General features: G+C 46.3%; 1 protein-coding gene across 1 annotated transcript; it reads right to left on the bottom strand.

Moving 5' to 3' along the window:
* Positions 1-777: 777 nt before the first annotated feature.
* LOC147180146 (macrophage mannose receptor 1-like) lies at positions 778-16,104 on the bottom strand. The gene is made up of 24 exons (XM_086069338.1): positions 15,935-16,104; positions 13,783-14,000; positions 13,605-13,714; positions 13,317-13,414; positions 13,187-13,249; positions 12,939-13,094; positions 9,570-9,646; positions 5,849-5,987; positions 5,745-5,783; positions 5,497-5,667; positions 4,800-4,919; positions 4,607-4,723; positions 4,506-4,538; positions 4,298-4,444; positions 3,969-4,112; positions 3,657-3,791; positions 3,427-3,575; positions 2,948-3,071; positions 2,811-2,865; positions 2,678-2,744; positions 1,823-1,956; positions 1,606-1,649; positions 1,351-1,524; positions 778-1,253 (listed from the first exon to the last, which is right to left on the bottom strand). Exons 1-24 carry the CDS (start codon positions 15,984-15,986, stop codon positions 1,051-1,053), a joined length of 2,769 nt encoding a protein of 922 aa, XP_085925464.1. The 5' UTR covers positions 15,987-16,104; the 3' UTR covers positions 778-1,050.
* Positions 16,105-17,243: the final 1,139 nt, after the last annotated feature.

Raw genomic sequence — 17,243 nt, forward strand, 5'->3', positions numbered from 1 at the left:
CTACATCTGGAGTGGACTAAGATACGAGCTGAAGATTTATTATCTGTTTTTGTATTCCACAAGGACACAAGGACAGGAGGGGGAGACTATTTTCTGTAAACACCGTTTTGTATAAGGTGGGATGAACCCAGAAGGAGGGCACATTTGGCGACCACTTCTGATTCAGTAAGGGTCCTGAATGACTTTAGAAATTTCTAAATAAAATACTTGCAAGTAAAGCCTCTTCACTATGATCTCAACTTTGAGTTTTATTTCAACACGCAAGAAAACAGAAATATGTTTTCGAACAACACTGATGAACATACATAGGTATGCTCACTTTTCTAACTTGAATGAGTAATTCCGATTTAAAGAAAATATCACCACAGTATACAAATGAAATATAAACTGTTATTCTTAGTTTCATAATATAAACCAAATACAATCAAATCAACTGTGTTTCTCAGTCTGCTTGCTTTGTGATCTTCACAGGGAAGTTGATGAGAGAGCGGCAAACGACGGCGTCTACAAGCCTACTGGAACCCAAAGAGAATGCATATTCGTCATTTAAGTAAGAGGTTCTGCTCTGAGAAGTTCAACTTTGACCTGGTAAGATTGTGCACGGCACAACAAAAATTAAATTTTCTATAGACTTTATTTTCCTGAGAGAGTTATTAGATTTGTATTTATTTATTGCCAAACTTTTTGTTCTGTGAAGATCCCACACTCCCAGACAGTTATTTTGTTTGTATTTATTTTTTCCAGACTTTTTTTTTCTGCGAAAAACCCAGACTGCCAGAGAGTTATGTGATCATTTATTTCCAGACTCTTTGTTTTCTTTCTTCTGTGAAGATCCAGGAAAGGGTGGTTGTTGCTAGGGGTTGTTTTTTAAAACAAGGACAACATCGCCCTTTTTGTTTTTTTACGCGTTTTCATTTGAATTTCATTTTGTTAAATCAACATGTTGACTAATTCCATAATGCGCTGTGGCCATCTTGCACATGAAGCCGTTGACTTGCGCGCAGGACATCTGCTTCCATCTTCCAGTCCGAAAGACACCAGAGATCCATTTCAGTGAATGGTGCGGGTGTTCTTCCAACTGCTCCTTCCTGCACGCACCCTTCGCGACATGGCCACGCAGTCCTCGGCGAGGCCGACACGGTTGTTGGGTTCTCCCGGGGCCCAGTGGGTGAAGGTCACGTTTTGGCGGTCTGACCACAAGAATCTGCCCAGATCTACCAGGTCGTTGAGTCCGATCCACATGTCGCTGATGTCTGCAAAGGACGGATGGGATTGAACAGATCTCTCATCCGGTTCTCAGATATTCCACCTATCTGGTAGTTCTACAGAGTTGAATCTTGGGATGCTCACCCAAATTGGAGGCCCTTTTCACCCACGCCTGCTCCACCTTGGAGCGGATGGACACCAGTTCGGCACCAAGACCCCTGCAGGCGTGTTGGGCATGGGCCCACGTCTTTTTGTCCTCAAAAGTTTTGTAACAGAAGCCCACAAATTCGCCCCAGTCAGGTTCCGGGCATCTCAGCTCTGCAGGTGAGTTTCCGTGTGGGTTTAGCAGTCACTAAGAGTTGATCTGGTAACATGAAGGAATGGTTTAGAAGTTCTCACCTCCTTCTGCAAATGTGAAGGCCAAAGCTGTCGGGCCGTCGTAACTGCAGAGATGAAAGGCATAATTAGATGGGCCTCTTGCCAAATCAACTCCCCCCGCCCCCTCTTGCTGGCAAACCGTATGAACGGCTACCTACTAATGCCGTCTGCATGTCCTGGTCATTATTTTGACATTTTAGTGCATGTTTGTTAAAAGCTTGAGAAGTTAGCCACTCACTGTCTGGAGGTGATCCCGTTCCTGGTGGAGCCCTCGTAGACCTTCGGTTCCGGAGCCCTCATCACGATGCAATCTCCTCCGACCTCGTTCCGAATGACACCAGCGTGAATTGCAGCCGCGCAGATACTGGAGTCCTGTACGAGGTAAGGATTATTAGCTCGGATATTCAGCAGTTTGACGAATATCGGCGTCGGCCTTTTTGAAGAATCCTATGGCTGATAATAGATTCATTTAAAACTTCAGGGAAGCATTTATTGATATTTTCAGTTTTTGTTTAACTTTTTAAGATGGACTAATGACTCTGGGAGGTCCCTGAACTTTTTGTTATGCATGTCTAGTACGGAAAAGTATTGTTTACTTAGGAAAAATAAAAAATAAAATTCGAAGCAATTTCTGTTATTGTGTGTTGGGTTTGAGTATTTTTTTTTAATTTTCCGTTTCAGTAAATAATTCCTCCCTGTGTTTCTGTTTTTCAGATTTTTTTTCTTTTTGAATATTTTTTATAATATATATATATATATATATATATAAAAAATAAAACGGGAAAAAATCCAATACAACAGGATTTTAATTTTAATTTTATTTATTTTACAGTGAATGCAATAGTCTATAGACAAAGATGGGGAAAAAATACCTCCAATCTTTTTGCAAAGTTGGCATATCATTGGAGGTTTTTTTCTATTCCAATATTAGTGAAAGTGAATAGTGAACATAAATATCGGCTACAAATATTGGTTATCGGCCTGTCTGACTACCAATAATCGGTATTGGCCCCACATAGGTCAATCTCTATCCTGCACTCACACAAAGTCACAGTCACCAAGAAATCAACTAGCGGGTCATGCGAGCACGTACCTCGTCGTAGATCAACGTTCCAAAGACTTTGTGGTTGGCATTGGCACATTCTGGTGGACAGTGGAACCTAGCAGAAGACATGGATGGGGTGAAATCAACCTCGTCATGAAACGTCGTGTCAAGTGTGTCTCACATCTTCCAATTGGTGAAGTGGAGGCTGTTGAACTTTCTGTTGCAGGGTGCCGCATCTGTCGGACACAAGATGAACATAAAGCACGTTTGTTGTTGTTTTTCCCAGCAATGATAGCGGTGACGTCTCGTCTTGCTCACCGTCAAGCGCGCATCCTAAGATGTCAAAGCGAAGGCCGAAGTCAACACCCACCTCCAGCGGTAGAATGCGGATGTACTTTGTGGACACGGGTGTGCCAAACACGCGAGTTCCCCCGCCGATAAACTACAAATAGAACATCTCCATTTTTGCATTTCATGACAACAGTTTGGACGACGAGGCTGAAAACCGGTTGTCTTATTGTGAAACGTATGCTTTTCATTTGAAAGGCCGCGCCGTATTTCCGCTTCCTGTTTTTCCGTCCTCCGTTCATCATTCAGCCTGCAGCGTGCAAGTAGTAAATGACGACAAACTGTAAATCTGCCCATGCAAATAAGGCTGCATTTTGAGTTGATTAAATGGTTGAGTTGAACTGAAGACTTGCAACTCTTTCTTACCGGAGTGCCCTGTGGTGGCTAATTAATCCTAAACAAGGAGTTTAGAGGTTAAATACTCAACACTTGACTGGCCGCCCGCTCACCTGCCCGTCCGGGTGCGTAGCCCAAGTTCTCCCATCAACACTCAGCTTCATCTCCAGTTTGAAGCCCCAGTACTCAGAACAGCCCTCGGTCACGATCCCCGTAACCTTTGTCATGTCATCGAGTTCCACCTGGATCCAGCTGCCGTTGGCTGGAGGAGGCGGACATTAGATCCCTCAGGACACCAAATTGCCAGCACGGAAGGCGGGATAGCTCTCAATTTACTACATACCATCTTCTGACGGCTTCCAGCAGGACTTCCCGTTCAGGCGGGCTTTCTCGGGGGTGAAGGCGCTCATAGAGGAGGAGGCTTTAAACTGCCAGTCTGCGATGCTTCTGTTTGCGACGCCCAGACTGTCAAGACACACTGCAGACAACCAAAAGTCATATTGGTGCCAAACAGATGCTTAAGGGCCTTATTCAATAAATGTCTGGCCCTGGCCATCTGCCCCTCGGCAGATTCCTTCTTTTGGGGATTGTTCAGACTTATCGATTGTTTTGCATTTCAACAGACCAACAGCAGACAGTGAGACGTGAAGCCCACCCTTCTCTTCACAGCTGTAGACCATCTCCAGGTATTTGGAGACGGCAGGGCAGGTCTTCTCCTTCAAAAGCTCAATGTGGCACTTGCGACGCTTGTCACAATGTCTCCTGTAGTGAGAGAGGACTCCTTCCACTGTGCAGCTCCCTGCAAGTCACAACACACCTCTTAAGCCCAGTTGATGTTCCCGGGACCACGGCCGGCGTTGCAACTGAACGTCTTTGACAAACCAAACTCCTCCAACTCGTTCACATTTTGGGATAACAAGAACTGAACCCTCACATGATAAGACGAAGCACCTTGAAGATTGCTCGTGGACTTTCGCATCTTACCGTTGGATCCTCCGACGGCTGGACAAACGGATCCACTCCTTCGTCCGTAAAAGGCCGACTGGATGCGGATGACCCTTTCATCCTGATCTTCACCCAGACACCAGAGTTTGGGGGGCGAGTTCTGGCAGACAAGGCGTTCCATAAAGCCTGCGAGAGAACCATCTTGTCATTTCTGTCTCTTTTCAAGTCACCATTGAAAGAGACTTACCGTCATGAGGCCGTGGAGGTTCTGGAGTTTTTCCTGCAGGACAAAAGCCAAAGATGGGCATCAACACGCCATGAGAATCGGCCGCGTGTCACACATCTGACCTTTTCCTCTTCTCTTGCAGATGTAGCCGCTTTTTTTCTGGCAGTCGTCAACTTTCCAGCGGCCGTTGGCAGTGAGTAAGGAAAGACAGCATCCACCAGGGGGGTCACCAGGATTATCTGGAAGGAGGCGACAGATACTGAACACTCCTCCCTTCCTCCACGCTGTCAAACATCGGCCGGGTTTTAGACTGACCTGCATTTAAGTGGACGTAACTAAACGGGGATCCATCAGTCCACTTGCCGCCGTCTTCAGCGATGGTGATGTATGCGCCCAACCACAGAGAGGGTGCGCTCGGCAGAAATGCCAAGAGACCTTTGGATCCAAGGCAAAATAGGAGCAAGTCATTGACGCAGCTGACAAACAACTTATTGCATCGTGTGTGCGTCTAACAGAGAGTGAGAGATGACGTTCATGGAGAAAAACTGCTGGAATAAAAAAAAAAGAAAAGACAATCATCATTGGGTGGCCATCGGGAATTTCGGGAGCCCTGCAGTTCTTTGGATGTTTTTGGTCATTTTGGTCGGTTGGCCAGCCAGCCACTCTTGGAAAGTTGGCTACCGTTGTCGGTTTCCACCATTTGTGGATAATGGCTCTCATTGTGGTCTGCTGGAGTCCCAAAACTTTAGTAATGGCTCCTATGTTGGATTATTATTATTTTTATCAATCTCTATTACCATTTTCCTTTTATACAGAAATAAGATTCTGGGTAACCCAGGTTTTCCAAGGACTCTTCCTGGGGTTCACTTCCGTTATCTTTATGGTGCAATGCACTTATGTTGATGTGGGAAGGAGACACGCTTCACTTTGTTTTGGATGGTATCCTAAACACTAACCCAACACTGCCGATGGCGACCAGACACACGGACGGAAGGGCGGGCAGACAGCGTACCTTGTATGAAGGCCTGCTCGTGTGAGTCGGTGATGCTGAGCAGGTCGCCTCGGCGGCGGACACACTCGTCTCGCGCCTCCTTCCAGGTCTTGGTGGGCTTGCGGCCCATCAGGTAGCAGAAGTCGTTGGAGGGGTTGTCCACCCACCACCAGCCACACTTGTCACTCCAGCCTGCAAGCTAGACCGAGTCACTTGAGGGCACATGTGCCGAGACCGCATACGTGTTGACTGCAGGGTAGGACGCCCACCTGGCGGCCGAAGAAGAGGACGAGACCTTCGGATATTTTCTGCAAGGATGCGAGAGGGATCAGATACTAGAGAGCAAAGTGCAAAGGCTGCGTTTCTGACGTACCGTTTTTACAGATGAATGACTGATTGTAGTTGCAGTCGACGTCCAGAAATTCTCCATTATACAGCAATACGCAATTATACAGCAATACGCAATCCCCATCTACGCATTTGTCTTCATCCCAAAACCAACGCATCCAGTCCTGTGGACGACATGGCAGACGTGACTTGAGCGCATTTGATGTTGCACTCACCGAATTTCCTCCTAAACAACTTTAATGATTCTTTTCTTGAGAATACTGACTTGTATATTCATTCGTATTTAATATTGACCCTACACGGATAGCGTAGATCTGTAGGTGCACGGGGTAGGACACTTTGTACAATTTGTTCTGAGGTGTCCATATCGAACTCACCACTGACTGCAATGTCCCTGAAGTGGCGAGCTGCCAAGGCCAGAAGGGAAATGTAATTGGTTGTTTTTTTTGTAATTCTTTATTTATACTTTTTCACACTTTAAATATATGTCGTCGCTAGGGGTAAAGAGAAAAAAATCGATATTGCAATATATTGTTGTGCTTTTTGTTGCAATAAATACATCGATACACTAACGGCAGCATCAATAAATGACGGCACACCAGCGCAAAGCACATAATGGATTTACCCCGTCATCCAGACATGCCAATGAAGCTGGAAACATACACAACGCAACACGCCGCCTACACCAAGGCTAACTTAAAAAATAAGCTTTATCAAACAATACATTGACGCCAGTGCAATAGCCTTGGTGGGCTTTTGTTTAGCAGTAAAAACGACGTGACCGCCAGCTTGACTTCCTTTTTCGATGTGTTGGCTTACATATCAAAGTATATTTAATCGCTAATTTAGGATGCTAAAAACCGCTACTTAATTACGTCGTCAATTGTATGATGCGCCGCAAGTCTCCGACGTTAGTGGCTAGCAGCTAGTGTTAGCATTAATGCCTGGCTGGTACGGTGGCCCTAAAGTGCAAAAAAGGGCTGGCAACAGTAATGAGTGACACCGACTGGCTTGCTTTCCTTACTTTTTCAATATCCTGGGCCTATGCTACCTTGTATTTCACTCTCCATGTGTAAAGGAAGGGAATGTGCCTTAAATTGCACTTTGTCTTTTTCATTATAAAAAATAAAAATAAAAAAAACGTCATAGAACTTTCCATCTATCCATCCATCCCATCTTCTGCCGCTTATCCGAGGTTGGGTCGCGGGGGCAGCAGCTTTAAGGAGAGAAGTCCAGACTAACCTGTCCCCAGCTACTTCAACCAGCTCCACCGGCGAGATCCCAAGGCGTTCTAAGGCCAGCCGAGAGATATAGTCTGTCCAATGTGTCCTGGGTCGTCCCCGGGGACTCCCGCTGGTGGGACATGCCCGGAACACCTCTCCAGGGAGGCGTCCAGGAGGCAGCCGAACCAGATGACTCTGAGTCCCTTCCGGATGACCGAGCTTCTCACCCTATCTCTAAGGGAGAGCCCGGACACCCTACGGCGGAAGCTCATTTCGGCTGTTTGTATCTGGGATCTTGTTATTTTGGTCACGGGCCCCGCGACCATAGGTGAGTGTAGGAACGTAGATCGACTGGTAAATCGAGAGCTTCGCCTCACGGCTCAGCTCTTTCTTCACCACAACGGACCGATACAGAGTCCGCATCACTGCAGACGCTGCACCAATCCGGCTGTCGATCTCCCGCTCCATCCTGCCCTCACTCGTGAACAAGACCCCAAGCTACCCAAACTCCTCCACTTGGGGCAGGATCTCATCCCCGACCCAGAAAGGGAACTCCACCATTTTCCGTCTGAGGACCATGGTCTCGGATTTGGAGGTGCTGATCTTTATCCAACCCCTTCACACTCGGCTGCGAACCGCTCCAGCGAGAGTTGGAGATCACGGCTTGATGAAGCCACAGCACCACATCATCTGCAAAAAACAAGAGATGCTATACTGAGGCCACCAAACCGGACCCCCTCAATGCTTCGGCTGTGCCTAGAAATTCTGCCTATAAAAGTTATGAACTGAATCGGAGACAAAGGGCAGCCTTGGTCCAACCCTCACTGGAAACAAATCCGACTTACTGCCGGCAATGCGGACCAAACTCTGACACCAGTCGTACAGGACCGAACAGCCTGTATCAGGGGGCTCGGTACCCCATACTCTCGAAGCATTCCCCACAGGACTCACCGAGGGTCCTGGTCGAACGACTTCTCCAAATCCACAAAATACATGTAGACTGGTTGGGCGAATTCCTACGCACCCTCGAGAACCCTGCCGAGGGTGTAGAGCTGGTCCACTGTTCCACGGCCTGGACGAAAACCACACTGCTTCTCCTGAATCCGAGATTCGACTTCCCGACGCACCCTCCTCTCCAGCACCCCTGAATAGACCTTACCAGGGAGGCTGAGGAGTGTGATCCCTCTATACTTGGAGCACACCCTCCGGTCCCCCTTCTTAAAAAGGGGGACCACCACACCGGTCTGCCAATCCAGAGGCACTGTCCCCGATGTCCACGCGATGTTGCAGAAGCGTGTCAACCACGACAGCCCCACAACATCCAGCAGAGCCTTTAGGAACTCTGGCCGGAGCTCATCCACCCCCGGGTCTTGCCACCAAGGAGCTTTCCAACCACCTCAGTGACTTCAAACCCAGAGATAGGAGAGCTCACCTCAGAGTCCCCAGACTCTGCATCCTCAAAGGAAGACGTGTCAGTGGAATTGAGAATGTATTCGAAGTATTCTCCCCATCGATTCACGACGTCCCGAGTCGAGGTCAGCAGCACCCCATCTCCACTATACAGAGTGTTGATGGTGCACTGCTTTCCTTTCCTGAGATGCCGGATTTTGGACCAGAATTTCCTCGAAGCTGTCTGGAAGTCATTTTCCATGGCCTCAGCGAACTCCTCCCATGTCCGAGTTTTTGCCTCAGCGACCGCCGAAGCCGCGTTCCACTTGGCCAGCCGGTACCTTGTCAGCTGCCTCCGGAGTCCCACAGGCCAATAAGGCCCGGTAGGACTCCTTCTTCAGCTTGACGGAATCCTTTACCGCTGGTGTCCACCAGCGGGTTCGAGGATTGCCGCCACGACAGGCACCTACCACCTTACGGCCACAGCTCCGATCGGCCGCCTCAACAATGGAGGCGCAGAACGTGGCCCACTCTGACTCAATGTCCCCCTCCTCCTCCGGGACAAGGGAGAAGTTCTGCCGTAGGTGGCCGTTGAAACTCATTCTGACAGGAGATTCCGCCAGACGTTCCCGGCAAACCTTCACAATACGTTTGGGTCTTCCAGGTCTGACGGGCATCTTCCCCACCATCGGAGCCAACACATCACCAGGTGGTGATCAGTCGACAGCTCCGCCCCTCTCTTCACCCGAGTGTCCAAAACATGCGGCCACAAATCTGATGACAAAGTCTAAAAAAGGTCGATCATTGAACTGCAGTCCGCCTAAGTCCCCGCCCTTGGCTGCCGCTCAACCCACTCTGCATCCGACCCCTTTGGCCCCTCTCACCGGTGGTGAGCCCATGGGAAGAATGGAATAACAGAACTTTGTCTTCATTTGTCAAATATTGATGTTCAAATTCTAGGAAAATAACTTTAAGCCATTAATACCTTGTTATTTTTTACATGGACCAGGTATAAAATATAAATGTATCTGCTTCTTGTTGCACTTAAAAGTTGTGTTCCTATCCCATCATATCCTAAAACGACATTGAGTTGATTTTTTAATATTATTATTTAATGGGCAAAAGTTCACTTACAGTAGGTGTTCCGTCACTCCACTCATACTTGCTGTTGTTCCTACGGAGTCCTATGGCATGACGTGGTCCAAAGTGATCTTGAGGAAAAGCACAACAAGAGCGTTAGCAAAAGAAGAGCATCCAACTTGAGGGGCACATATGGGATTTTGGAACTGGGCTGGGGGGTGTACATAATAAAAACCTATTACGCAATTCTGTCATACTTGAAATTTGGGCTATACAATAATCATTAAAAAACAACTGCACTTGATCAACTTTAGTCATACAGTACGTGACGAAACTGTCCTCCATAGACCGAACTTGAAGGCCACGACGTAACTTTGCGTTTGCCTCAACTAGGGCTGTGCAATTAATCGAAATTCAATTACGATTTGGTATATTACCCTCCACAATTGCAAAGTTGGCATAATTGTACAAAAACAATTATTAATAATACAGCTGTAACGAGTCCTCGTCATTTCTGCCTCGGACACGCGGCAAGATATTCATAGTCAAAGCTAACGGCAGTATGAATGACAGTACACGGGGCTAACGCTGAGAGAAACCCAATTTCAAAATAAACCTTACCTTACCACGTAGTATAAGTAGATCAATGCATTGCAGCGCTTTTATTTTGAAGTTGTTTCCGAAAGCATGTCGTCGCGGTATAAGGGCTGACGACGTGCTCGTCTATTCAGAGTTTGTGAACAACGGCAATAGAAATGCCCCAAACTGTTGCGACAGACGTCAGTAACACAGCTTAGTCCTGAAGTCATGTTCAAGCTCCAGTTGAGAGCGCTAAGACATAATTATGATGACGTTATATTGTACGGCGCTTTGTTGCCAGCGTTTAGCGGCGACTGCTATCTAACAGCGAGCTACCAACAGCAAGCAGCAAGCTAGCCGCGCTAGCTAGCAGCGGCAAAGTGCTCCAGCCGTCTGATTACTTTACAAAGGCGCAAACACTACAGTCCGTGGACAGCTGCGGTAGGCTTCAGCGCGACCCTCGTGAGGATTAGCGGTTCCGAAAATGGATTGATGGACTGTGCACACTTTGATGCTGACGGCCTGACTGATTTGCCGTTCCTACTGATCACGTATTAACAAACCAGGCTTACTCAACTGTGCTATTTATTTAGCCGACAAAATCGCTATTGTGGGTCTGACGTCACTTTAGTTCCATTGACCAAAATCGATGGGGAGAGATTTGTCTAAAATCTCAGTTTCAGAGGAAAATAGTTTGCTGACAAGCAGTTTAAGTCAAAAGAAAAAGGAGAAAAAAAAGTTGATGATCTAAAAATGAAAACCAGTTGGTTCATTATTCCATGCAAATGTGAGCGAAGAAGAGGAAAGGCCGTTTGCCGTTTCGGTCTGTGGAGGTTGTCAATCTTGGATCGTGAGAGTGACTCGGCCTTACACCTCATTTTTTACAGTGTGCGACGCTATGTTCAAGTTCCACTGAGAGTTGGAATTAAGAGCTTGCACCAGTGGTGAAGTGGGTATACTCTCAATTGGCTTTCTTTTAAAAACAATGACATGTAAGAATTAAAAATCTGTTATTTGTACTTGCTCACAATAATGAAGTCATCATGACTTGTTAAGGACAGTTTGATAACACAAGCAACCTGAAATCATGTCAAATGTATTTATCATGAGGCAAACAAAGTATATGTTATAAAAGAAATGACCATATTTAGTGAATAATAGGGCTGGGACAAAATATCGTTTGGCAATACATCGCGATACTTGCTCACACGATCGGCAGTATCGATCCATTAAGTGGTATCGCGATACTTAATTGATAGCATACATTGCCGTGCAGGCGCAGCGCATCCGCCGTGCAGCGAGGCTGCATTACAAGTAGCCAGCTATATGTTAATCTGCCAATCCCAGAGGGGGAGCAGCATTGCGCCACCGCAGTTTAGAGGCAACTCAAACAAAGACAAACGGCGCTTTCCTTCTTCACTCACTGCTATTGGTCAGTTTCTTTTCCTCTCCTTTTAGTAATGTGCTTAAATTCAGCAGGTGGTCAGCGAGGCAGTCGGCGGTGTGAGGGATTCGCCAGCGTCCAGGTTTCAAAGTGGTCCCCTGGGGCCGCGGCTTGAATATACTGTCCTTCACCGACAGCCGCCGCTTTAGTAATACATTTCAACTCCGCGGGAGAGGCTTGGAGGCGGCCACCTCAGCAGCCGCGACGTGGGCTGCACGCGAGGGAACGGGTCGTCTGCACCGGCATTCGCCAGGAGGTCAAATCGGCCTGCCACAGCACCAGCCCAACGGCGAGGCGCCCCGCTCTTGATCCATGGGAAAGCCACGCTCAGAACAAGACAGGTGCGTTACAACTTCCAAGTGTCCATGATCAACATGTCTTGCAATTTGTTTTTCCCCCTGAATTTCCAAAACAGATGGAAGGATCAATCAATCCATCAAATCTTGATTTCACCTTTCATACTTTGAATGCAACACATAAAAAAGAAAGAAAGAAAGAGAACAAACACTAGGAAAATCCAAAACACAAACAGATTCCCTCCCACCCCCTGTAATCTGTGGTTCCCTGGAATGCCCCACACAAAGTAGGTGCAGCTTAAAATGCAATGTATAAAGCATGGCTGCAGATGAAATTGAAAATGCATGCCAATATCACTTTCCTGAATTTGAGTTTGAGTGAAAAATGGGCCATCCTGGCAGGATGATGATCCCACATTTACCAGGATCCCGACTGGATCGTGACAGAAGTGGATCGTCCCAGCCCTAGTGAATAATCAACAAAAATAGTGAAAAACTGTTGTGAGACTTCAGTACTGTTTTGTGCGGAATCTTCAACTATTTGTCCCCATTCTTGTGTTTTAATTGACCGATACTTCAAAACCAAGTACCAGCCTATAGCAACTGTTAAACTTAACTAGAGCATTTGGTTAGTGTGTAACCGGCAGCGTCCATCCCAGGAACATGATCAAGTATCCCGTGTACGAGGGCAAATCAGTTCACCTGAGCCACATTTCTGGGTCACTGTTGAAGGATAGTTTTCCTGGACATGACCCGCCCTACTCTGCCTCTGATTGGCTCATCAGTCCTCATGCCAAAAGTTAGCCAATCTAATCAGTGTCGGCAGGGGGCGGTAGGCCATGGCTGAACGGTGTGCATCACGGGGGGAATTACAAGCGGCTATACTCAATACTGACTGAAAAAGAAATGGATATACCCGCGTATACCCTGGATTACACCACTGGCTTGCACCAAATCCAACCTTAACCCCCCCCCCCCCCCCACCCCCCCCCCCCCATCCTCCACAATGCCATCTGCGCCCATGAATGCTGTGAAGCATTGTGGGACTACAGCTGGCATCATCGGTTGGTTGGTCGGTCGGTCGGTTGGTCGGTTGACACTCACCAGACAAGAACTTAGCCTCATGCTCTGAGTGGACACTGGCCAGGTGACCTTTCCGTGCTTGGCAAAAGTCCTCAGCTGCCTGCCAAGTTTTACGCGAGTCCCCAACATAATAGCAAGAGTCACCGTACAGGAAGCCGCCAGGGTTGCAGTCGAAAGCTGAAGCCACAAACAAACTTTTGGTTAGAAAACCGTGACGAGACGGTGCAAGTATAAAAAATGTAAATAAAAAAAGCGTTGCCGAGACGCACTGTCCACTCGATTGTAACCGTAACCGTAGTCTTTGTAGGAACACATCCGTCCGTCCGGGCAGTCTGCAGGAAGACGACACGATTGCACTTTTCTCCTTTCAAAGTCAACATGGCGGACATGCAGGTTTACCGTTCAGCGACCGCTCGCACATGTACGTCAACGGGAATGTGCACAGGCCGTGTCTCCAACTGCCATTGAGGACGTACGTGCAGGACTCAGTTCTGGAGCTGTCGGGAGAAGTGGTGGAAAGCGAGACACGCATCTGACAAACGGGACAAATTGGGAGACTTTTCTCTCCTTTCTGATGAAAAGTCAACAAAAGCCTTTTTCTTCCTTGTCACATTTTGGAAACGGGTTCCAAAATCTTGATGTTGTCCCGCCTGACAATCAAAGGACGCCAGGACGTGAGCTTCTTACCTTCCGACATGACCTCCGGCCCAGTTGGCGTAGGTCGCCGTTACGCGGGCGTTGGACCACGTCAGAGTCTCTCTTCCCGCTTCATATTGACACAAGGCCCTGTCGCATTTCTGTGGAGACCAATCCCGGTTGTCAATGGCATACCAGCAGAGAGTAGACTCTTGCGCTTCCGTCTCACCAGATTGGAGAGTCCGATCCAGAACAGCGTTTCGTAGCCCATTTGCTCCTTGACGAAGGTTTCCTGGTCCGCCGAGGTGATGGAGACCAGGTCGCCGCCTTCCCAGACGCAGTGGTGACGGGCCCCCAGCCAACCGTTGAAGGCCTTCATCTTCTTGTAGCAGCTGGAGCCGTGCCGGTCCCACCCGTTGGCCATATCGCATGTTGACCTCCCATCGGCTGGTGACATTTTTGGAGATTATTCTGACATATTAGCACAATTGCCTTGCGCATGCACAAGTCAATACACCCCATGGCATTATGGGGAAGGGGGAGAATGCTATGCTTGTAGCATTTAGCCTACAAGTATGTTTGGTTCGAAAGCATTTTCGATTCCAGCTCCATCGCTGAGGGGGTCATTTGGGGATAGAAGCAGGTTCATAAATGGCCGTCACTCCATTAGTTTGGTTACACGTACGTCCGCTGGCAAGCCTCGTGATTGCTTCTGTCCGTTCCCTCGGTTTCAGGATATTGACAAAATAAATGAAAGAAATGTTTCCATTTTAGCCTCTTTTAAGTCCGTTTGGATCTTCCTTTTCTGTCTGGAAATTGGGAAGAGTGAACGGAGGTTTACAAGCATACACTTCCGTCTTCTCGAGCTTTGCAATGGTGTTTTTGTTTTTTTGCCTAAAAACTCCATTAGGACAGTTAAAAAGTACCTGTCGTTTTGGCACTTAAGGCTGAAAGTCGTCTGAAAGTCGTCTGAAAGTCGTCTGAAAGTCGTCTGAAAGTCGTCTGAAAGTCGGCTGAAAGTCGTCTGAAAGTCGGCTGAAAGTCGGCTGAAAGCCGTTAAACAATGGTTGCAAGCAAACTGAAATCAGATCAATAGAACTTTGTCTGACTTTTATAAAATACTTTTGCCCATTACATTAAAAAAAAAAATACTCAAAATGTAGCAACACAACTTTAAGTGCAATATAAGACGAGATGCATACTTTTCTTTTTTTTATACATGGTGCTGTATAAAATAACAAGGTATCCTGCCTTAAGTTATATTGCACTTGAAGTTGTGTTCCTAAAATCCAAATGGTCATATTGGACATTTTGAATATTTTATTTTTTAAAGCTAGTGTTTTATAAAATAATTATAAATGAAGGCAAAGTTCCATTTATTTGTTTTTAAGAATGAAAAATACATCCAAGTGCAATTTAAGGCACATTCCCTTCGTTTAAACAGGGAGAATGGATTACAAACGCCGGAGAATTGTACCATATCGTGCAATGACGGCGTAATTAACTTGTGGTTTCTTCGTGTCCTAAATTAGCTATTTAATATACTGTCGGGGTGGCATTACGATAATGGTGGTAGAAAATATGTAATTTCAATAAAAACGTCGATAATGCAGGCCAAAATGTCAAAGGGAAGTAGTCAAGCTCGCGTTCACGCCACCATGTAGGCAGACTTCAAAGTCAAATCCGGCAAGGCTGTTGCATTGGTGTCAATGTATTATTTGGCCAGCTTTATTTTGAAGTTTGCCTTAGAGTAGGCGGCGTGTGTTTGACACAGACAAGAATATCTTAAACAGCATTGTCAAAGCGTGTTCCAAGATTATTGGAGCTTGTCAGAGAGACTTGGGCACAATTTGGGAAGACCAAGTAGCTAAGCTAGCAAGAAGAATTATTAGCCAAAATGATCATGTCCCATCTCAGGAATTCTCTCTTATGCCTCCAGGCAGACGTTATAAAGTGCCCCAAAGGAAAACCAATCAGTATTCAAAGTCCTTTATTCCCTCTGCTATTAAGCTCCTAAACGCAGACCATGCTCATTTTAAATGATTGTTATTTTACATTCTAAAGGAATAATTGAGTGAATTATTTCTTCAACAGTTTTTATTGTTCTTATTATTTAGGGTCCCATGCTTTGATGTGTGTCTTGATGTATGCTGCTCATTCACTTATCCGTTAATGGACTGATTGTACATGGGTGTGCAGACTGGGAAGCTACAAATGAATTGCCCCTTGTGGGATAAATGAAGTTGTCTGAATCGAACTCCGAACCCTCCAAATGGATTCCAAGAGCACGCGAGTGGATGTGAAAAAAACGACAGGTCCAAAGTTAGCACCACGAGCAGGCTCCACGTGAGTGATTTCCTCTAAAGTGAATCTCACCTCACCTGTACAAAACAGGACGAGCATCAGGAGCGCGGCCGGCGTCCTCGTCCTCATCGTCAAGGAAGGAAGAAGCAGTCCTGCCCGATGCCGGCAGGCCACCAGAGAGGAGATTCCGACGCACGCACGCGCGCGCACGCAGCTCAAGGCTCGAGTGGTTCTGCGAGTGGACACGTCAACTGTCGTAGATTAAAAGGCCGCAGTGTGGTGACGGGCGTGACGTCACCCACGTCACATCTGACGCACACAGAGTTCAGCGCCAATCAACTTTATTTACTTTGAAACAACACTATACAAAGTGAAAATTAGTCAGGGCCTTTACTAAATCTGATTACCAAAGGCCATTTAGTAATCTGATGGCCAGTATTTAGCGTCGTGAGTTTTTATTTTTATTTAAATATATATATATCTTAAAAGCAAGGTCTCTGGAATGGTTTGAGCTGACATCGATGCTCCTTCAAACGGACCACTTGGTTTCACCTTCATGCGTTCTCCTGATTGCTATAGTACACAAAGTCCAAGGCTTCAATCAGTCTTACAAAGACATGTGACAAACTTCCGTTCTTTGGCTAATCCAAATGGACACAAACATCGGAGACAGAGCAACCTGTTAAAAAACACAACATTGTATTGTCCGTTGTAGTCTGTTCCAACATCCGAATAAAAATAACGACCAATGATGAGTGAACGAACAGTTCTTCACGCTAGTTCAGATTCCCAGCGCCTCCTGGTTTTCCCACACCTACATTTCCAATAAATATAATAAATATATGTGCCATAATAGTGCGTGTGCTTAATACACCGATTGGCTGCGCGAATGCTAGTATTTCACACTACCGTCCAGAGTGCAACCAGGGTGAGAAACGAAGAGAGAAAGTGTGAGGGAGGTCTAGATTAAAACAGCAGTATTATTATAGTTTGCTTGACTTTAAAACAACTTATTTTGTTAGCCTCAATACTTCATTGCAAGCTTAAAACAAATAGAGCTCAAATTCTTTTTCATATTTTCGAATGAGTACTAACAGTCAGTTGGGATGAGAAATTCCAATTACCTTCTGCAGCGCAACCAAATCTGACTTAACATACAGGTGCTTGCTTGCCAACAAATCTGAATATCCTCGAAAATTTCAATCATTTCTGTAATTCCATTTACAAAGTCAAACTTTCATAGATTATAGATTCGGGGCCCGCAACGCAAGTGATTTCAGGCATTTGTTTATCTTTACATTATTTGGGCTTCCAGCTCATAAAACCCACAAAAACAGCATGTCAAAAAATTTAAACAATGTGAAGAAATCACCATGCATACGTCCC

Source organism: Leptonotus elevatus, chromosome 2 (genome assembly GCF_054856555.1).
Source record: "Leptonotus elevatus isolate MCC_2025b chromosome 2, RoL_Lele_1.0, whole genome shotgun sequence".
Taxonomy (NCBI): Eukaryota; Metazoa; Chordata; class Actinopteri; order Syngnathiformes; family Syngnathidae; genus Leptonotus; species Leptonotus elevatus.

Coding starts and splice junctions, on each gene's coding strand:
- LOC147180146 (XM_086069338.1), bottom strand. CDS start 15,986: ATGAGGACGAGGACGCCGGCCGCGCTCCTGATGCTCGTCCTGTTTTGT. Junction 5,784..5,848: donor GTCATTCATCTGTAAAAACG/GTACGTCAGAAA, acceptor GCATCCTTGCAG/AAAATATCCGAAGGTCTCGT. Junction 3,792..3,968: donor CTACAGCTGTGAAGAGAAGG/GTGGGCTTCACG, acceptor GGTTGTCTGCAG/TGTGTCTTGACAGTCTGGGC.